This window comes from Propithecus coquereli, unplaced genomic scaffold, assembly GCF_000956105.1.
Source record: "Propithecus coquereli isolate 6110/MARCELLA unplaced genomic scaffold, Pcoq_1.0 Scaffold479, whole genome shotgun sequence".
In the NCBI taxonomy this organism is placed as follows: Eukaryota; Metazoa; Chordata; class Mammalia; order Primates; family Indriidae; genus Propithecus; species Propithecus coquereli.
Window position 1 is genome coordinate 50094 of NW_012150607.1, and position 7075 is coordinate 57168.

Genomic DNA, 7075 nt, shown 5'->3' on the forward strand with positions numbered 1-7075 from the left:
TCTCCCTTCTTTCCTTCCTTCCTTCTTCCCCCCTCGCCCCCTCTTTCTATCCCTCACTTTCTCCCTTCCTTCTTGCCTTCCTTCCTTCTTCCTTTACTTCTTCTTCTTTTTAACATATAGTTATAATAAGTAGTCTAATGCATCTAAATTAATTTTTTCCTTAATAATTTATCAGGAAATCAGTAATACATCTTTCTCTCGGCAAACATGTATGCCAATTCTCTCAACAACTTTACTCATTTTCTTCAGGAAGACCAACTACATTATGTGAGACTATGGGGAAAGCTGAAATTTGGCTAATCCGAACATATTGGGATTTGGAATTTCCTCGTCCATACTTACCGAATTTTGAGTTTGTTGGAGGACTGCACTGCAAACCTGCCAAACCATTACCTAAGGTAGGTGTATGACAGTGAAGGATTTTATGTACCTTATAAAAAGATACCTGATTTTCCTTTAAAGTTTATAGCCTTAATAACAGATAAATGCTTCTGGAAATCTTCGGTTTACCACTCCAAATCTAGTTTCCTCATTATGTGGGTCTTCTATGAGTAATATTTATTCTTTAGGACTTCAAATTTAGAATTTAAACTGAAGAAGGAAATCAATCAAATGGTATGTTACAAAAATATCAGTGGGTCTATAATGTGGATACTGGATGGGAAGGACAGAAAACCAACCATGGAAATCGCTAAGGACACTGCCGTAGTCTTAATGACAAGCCTGTAGAGTTATGAATAGGAGCATTTTACCAAATTTGAGGGATAAAGGTGCTTCCATGAGAACCCTTGAGTAAATTCCATGGAATCTGGTGAGAGAAAGTCAGTGTTGAGGGAAGACATGGAATGAGGTAGGGCTCCTAGATTTTAATCTTGAGGGTTTATTGGATCTTGGTGACCTTTTCTGTCAGGAAACAATTGGTGGTGGAAAAACTCCCTTGACCTGACAATGAGGAGTTTAGTTTTGACCTATTTACTTTGAAGAGACAAAAGAATTTTTAGGTGATTTCTAGAAATCATTTTGGCAGTATAAAGTCTCAATCTCAGCAGAGAGCACTAGAAATAAATTCAGTGTCATCAGCATAAAGTAGAAGTCATAAAACTAAGAGATTCAAATCCCATGTTGGTTCTATATGAGCATAATATTAGGGTGTTTTTCTGCAGTGAAAAAGATTGTATATATACCACATACCAAAGTCTTCAAAGAATAAATGTGAAATGCCAGAAATGTTAGACAGAAAAAGTTTTGAGAAACAAAAAAGAGTATAGATAAACATGCTAAGAACATTACATTTAATCATCAAGAGGAAGTTAGGAGACAGATGTCATTTATTTCATTTGTAGGCAGACATAATCTCTTTAGAAAGTTGCAGGTTAAATGGTGTTCTCAGGAGAGTTTTTTATTTCTATTTACAGTAAAAGGAACATTTATGTTTACAATTTTATTTTAGTATTCTGAGTATGCTTTTCTTACCATCAAGGTATGATTGCAAGCAACTTCTGTTGAGTCTTGTTATTAGAGGAGATAATATACCAATATCTAAATAAAAACACATAAGAGAAATGACATATCTGTGATATCCATGGCTCAGTATATGAGAAACCATGCCACACTGTTATCTTTATCCTCCCACCCCTACTTCTCTCTCTCTCTCTCTCTCTCTCTCTCTCTCTCACAGACACACACACACACACAAACACAATTTCACAGAAACAACTCAGACATATTTTATAAGAGAGAGAATTTTTTATTCCAACTCAAATTATCTATTATTATAGACTTTGGGAAATATTAATAACTATCTTGGATTGTATTTGTGATGAAAGAATTATGCCAGTCATTGGATACACAGAATAAAAAGCAATGAGAGACAGTCAAATCAAAAATGCAAATCAGTATGGTAGGTGTATATGTTTGGTTTGTGTGTTATTTTACTCAATCAGTGATCTGTTTGGAAGATGAATCAGAATGGTAAAACAACAATTCCTGGAGTTTCAGAGATATTCTCCTGACGTTAACTAAGCTGAAAATAACAGTCAACTTTCACTTAAGATATCATCCTCCCTTAATAATTTCACTAGTCATAAATTGAGAAATACAGTGATTCAAGGGTAATCACAAATATAATAGTTGCCAGGGAATGCAGGCTGTATCTCCAGAAAGTGGCCCAGATATTATTATGTGAAAGGCCGCAATTGCAGACTTTCCAGTGCCCAGAACACTGATGACCCAGGGAATTCTATTTGCAGAGGAATTTATATTTTGCTTCTGTCCTGATGCTCAAATTAGGGCATATATCTACTGCCAGACTCATATATGAGTTTGTACATCAGGAAAACAGAGTAGCACTGCCTCACAAATGTCATTACGATTATAGATGAACATTAACTGTGTTATTTTCTTCTTCTAAAATATGTTACTATATACATCATATTTCTAACAAATTTATTCTTAAACTTATTAATGGGGGAAGGCATAAATTTGAGAAACATGTTTCGTCTTAATGAGACTAGATGGTTCTCCATGTCAGAAGACAGACCAGTCTATTTCCTCTGACATTTCTTAACTTTACCTATGTAAATGTGTAGGTAAAGACTTATAAGTGGGATGAATTACCGTTCATTTTGTTGGGGTGCATTTTGTTGCTTTGTTTTCTCTCTTGAGCCACTGTGGAATCTAGCCTTTGATCTTTAAATTTTCAGTGGTTTTACATTCGTGAGTGTTTATCGTGCTGATCCTTGTGTAATTCTGTTTTGGTGCTTCTTGGAGAGCTGGGCTTGTCTTGGTGAATTCCCTCAGTCTTTGCTTATCTGAGAATGTCTTTATTTCTCTTTCATATATGAAATTTTGTTTTGCAGGGTACAAGAGTCTAGGCGGGCATTACTCTGTTTCAGAAGAGTGAGAATGGGGCCCCAGGCTCTTCTTGCTTGTAGGGTTTCATTTGAGAAGTCTGAAGTTATTCTAATGGGAAATTCTCCTCTATTAAATCTTCAAATAGGTTGTCCAGCCCTTGTATGTTTTCTTTTTCACCTTCTGGAACCCCTATTATGCCCAGGTTTGTTTTTTTCACATAATCCCACATTTCTTGTAAGCTTGTTTTTTTTTTTTTTCTTTATTTTCTATGCAATCTCTGTGACTGACTTATTCAATTGGAAGGAGCTGTCTTCAATCTCTGAGATTATTTCTTCTGTTTGCTCTACCCTGTTCTTGAGGCTTTCCACTGTGTTTTGTGGTTCTCTGAATAAGTCCTTCATTTCCAGGAGATCAGTTTTATTTTTCTTTAATATTTCAATTTCTTTAGTGAATTTTTCTTCCAAGTCCTGGATGTTTTTTGTGGTTTCATTATGTTGGTTTTCTATTTTTTCTTGCATATCATTGAATTTACTTACAATCCATGTTTGGAATTCTTCTTCTGTCATTTTAGTATTCTGGACTTGGTTAATTCTCATTGCTAAAGAGCTATTGTTCCTCTTTGGGGGTGTGCTTTCCATGTGATTTTTCATGCTTCCAAAAATCTTTCACTAGGTCCTGCCCATCTGGATCAGCTGTTGCTTTTCTTCTTTCGGTTTTCATTTGGAAAGTAACACGTCCTGTGTATTTCCACTTGATCTGCTGCTAGAGGGAACTGCTAGTATGTTGTTCAGGGTTCTTCTACCACAGCTGGGAGGCTGTTCCTGATGGGAGGGGTTACTTGGGGAACTTGTTTTGGTCTCTTGCCAGGATTTCAGTTCCCTAACCATGGACACCACTGTTGGTAGCTGACCAGAGGCAGAGATGCAATTGAACTGGATGGCCTAAACCGGTCTGACGAGGAAAATCACTGGGCTTTCAGGTATTGGTCAGTGCCAAAGCCCCAGGGACTGACGCTTGTTACACAGGGGAAGTGGCTCTTTATGTCTCACCGTGGCAACCCCAGAGGTGGAGCCCACCACTTTGTGCACAAAAGACGCTGGCTAGGGGGAAGGGGCACTTCCCCAGTTCACCCAGCGCCCCAGCGCCTACAGGTCCTGCAGGCGTTAGCCTCCCACAGCTGAGGAAATATTCACAATTCACTGCTCAGAAAACGGGCCTGGCTAGTTGACTTTAGGTCCTGCAAGGGTGGAACTTGTCGCAAGAGTTCCCAGGCTGGGGTAAGGGAGCCGCCCCACACCACATGGCACTGCAGCCACATTGTTGTGGGCCCCAAGATGGCAATCGCCCGCCCACTGGGCACTAGCACTGGAGGCAACCATTCACGAGCTGGCAGGCACCAGATCAGGGAGCCGAGTCCTCAGGGTGCCCCATTGTCTCTTTTATGGCACCCTTCCCCAATCTCACACCTGTCCAGCAGTAGCTCTCGCTCCCACTCGCCCACCCGAACAGTCCTAATCGCCAGCGGTGGTTTCCAGGTTAGAGTCCTCTACTTAGTAATCACCTCCTTGATCTGGAGCCTCTGAGTGCCAGAGACCAGCTTCCTGACTCCTAACTGCCTCTGGAGGTAGCCCAGACCAACTCCTCCCCTCCAGTGCAGTCCTGACACAGAGGTCTGGGGAGTTCAAGATGTTCCATACTACTGTCTCCTCTCCGCAGAGCCCCACGCTTCCTGCCATGATTCTGCACCCACTTCACACAGGTCCCTGACTCAGTGGGCTTATAAGTCAGCGGGGAAGCTAGACTTTCTCTTGAGGGTCTTATCCCAGTGCACTTACTAGCCAGGCGGGCTCAGCCATCTCATGCTCCACTCTCTATTGTCTGTCCCGCACTCTCCAGGTTTCGCGTTCCTGTCTTCCATTCACCTTATTTTTTTTCCTGATTTGTGTGACGCTGAATCTCCACCAATTCACCTCACTGTTTTTGCGGGAGAGCGATCTGTTCATGTGTAGCAGACCGTGATCCACACCTCATTCTCTGGGGAGCAGGAATCCGGGAGGTTACCTTAACTCTGCCATTTTTTGTCTGTTGGGTTCCATGCTTTTACTTGTAATCACTGATTATATATTAAAGCCATAAATTTGAGAAACATGTTTCATCTTAATGAGACTAGATGGTTCTCCATGTCAGAAGACAGACCAGTCTATTTCCTCTGACATTTCTTAACTTTACCTATGTAAATGTGTAGGTAAAGACTTTTTTTCCCCTATGATGCTGCACTGTTACAATAGTAACAATGTTATGTTTACAGGAAATGGAAGAAATTGTCCAGAGTTCAGATGAACATGGTGTTGTGGTGTTTTCTATGGGATCAATGGTCAAAAACCTCACAGAAGAAAAGGCCAATATTATTGCCTCAGCCCTCGCCCAGATTCCACAGAAGGTCAGTACAGCCTCTTATCCTGGTAGGCAGCATTTTACAAATTGAAGACACAGTGTGGCTAACAGTGCTTTTTCCAAATGAATGTTGAAATTCAGTATACACTGAGTATCATCAGCAGCAGGTGTAAGTAAAGATTCATAAAACATTAAAATAGTGTGTATAAACACATTAAACCATTTGCTTACTAGGCTTTGGCATTAATATTAAAATATGCTTTTTTGTAGTCATTTATTTTCATATAAAATAGACATGAAAGCTAGCTCCCACTGACCTTTTACCATTAGAAATCTTCTGTTCTGTACTGACTGCTCCTAAAAGTTCTGAAATATGTTAGCTCCACAGTCCTGGGAAAGAGAGAATTTCTATAGAGTAGAAATTATGCTTTAAAATATACTTCAAAAGCATAGGTATTATTAAGACTCCTTCAAAGTATAGTTGGTTTAGAAATAGAATCCTAGGTTCACTTAGTGTTTCTATTAATAAATTGAATAATCTTCAGCTAAAAACAATTAAAATTCTAATATTGTTTACAAAGAAAATGCATTTTCTAATATGACACTCAATATTCAATTAACACTAATTTTTATCACTACAATTCCATATTATTTCTCTTTTTATATTCCTATTCATGAAACACCCAAGGACTCTTTATATTGGTTAAAGGACATAAATCTTACAATAATTTTTAATCCCCATATTCTGATTAACTAGTCCTGTTTTCTTTTTCTTCACTCACAATCTGACTTCTAAACACTGTTAAATGACCAATATCAAAATAATAATACTATATTTAATAGCCCATTACTATAAGCCTTTACAAAATGTAGATGCAAACAAAGCTCTTGTACTTGCCTATTTGCAAATGACCACTTGTGTAACACCCTCTCAACTATCACCTAAATAGGGTGAATATATGGTATCTAAATTATTCTACAGCCTTAAAATGCCCTAATTGTGTGAGCTTTGGTTACTGGGCCTTGACAGTGCTAGGGAAACACAAGCTTTTTTAAATTATTTATTTTACTTGCAAAATTAAAGCATGATCTTCCACAGGTTTTATGGGGATATGGAGGGAAGAATCCAGCCACATTAGGAAACAATACTCATCTCTATGACTGGATACCCCAGAATGATCTTCTTGGTAAGAGATGGGGAAAGAAAAGCTGAACAGTTGGACAATTGACAAGTTAAGTAACTATTTAACAGCAAATAAATTCAATGCCTTTTTTAATGATTTAAAATTTGACACCCACTTTTAGAGGAGATATTATTAAATAATTAGCCATTAATTTTACAGATTCATACTTCCTCTGGTTCACAAAAGAGCATCTTCAGGGAAGACTCTCATCACTCTTCAAGTTTCATTCTCAGTTCAGATATCACCTCCTCAGCAATGCATTCCCAGAAAGTGCAGGGGGTGATAATCCCTGATTTTCCTGGGATCATAGTTTTCTGAAATAGCGATGCCCCATGTGCTCAGCTTGTGTAGAACATATTTCCATCTGTAGTGATTTATGCCATAGCTTTTTTTTGCCTTCTGTCTCTGAAATTCTGCTAATGTCTTACAATGAAATGTACACCCACTTCTTACTCTACCCCCAAACTAGGTCATCCCAAAACCAAAGCTTTTATCACTCATGGTGGAACTAATGGGATCTATGAAGCAATTTATCATGGGATCCCTATGGTGGGAGTTCCCATGTTTGCGGATCAGCCTGATAACATTGCTCACATGAAGGCCAAAGGAGCAGCCGTGGAGGTGGACTTGAACACAATGACAAG

General features: G+C 38.9%; 1 protein-coding gene across 1 annotated transcript in view; it reads left to right on the top strand.

Annotated features, from left to right (window-relative positions):
• The first annotated feature begins 260 nt into the window (after nucleotides 1-260).
• Nucleotides 261-7075, top strand: part of LOC105819296 (UDP-glucuronosyltransferase 2A1-like) — a 10727-nt gene continuing 3912 nt past the window's right edge. The window contains 4 exon segments of the mRNA XM_012655499.1: nucleotides 261-398; nucleotides 5162-5293; nucleotides 6347-6434; nucleotides 6901-7074. Of these exon segments, the coding sequence (XP_012510953.1) occupies nucleotides 276-398; nucleotides 5162-5293; nucleotides 6347-6434; nucleotides 6901-7074 (517 nt within the window). The 5' untranslated portion in view covers nucleotides 261-275.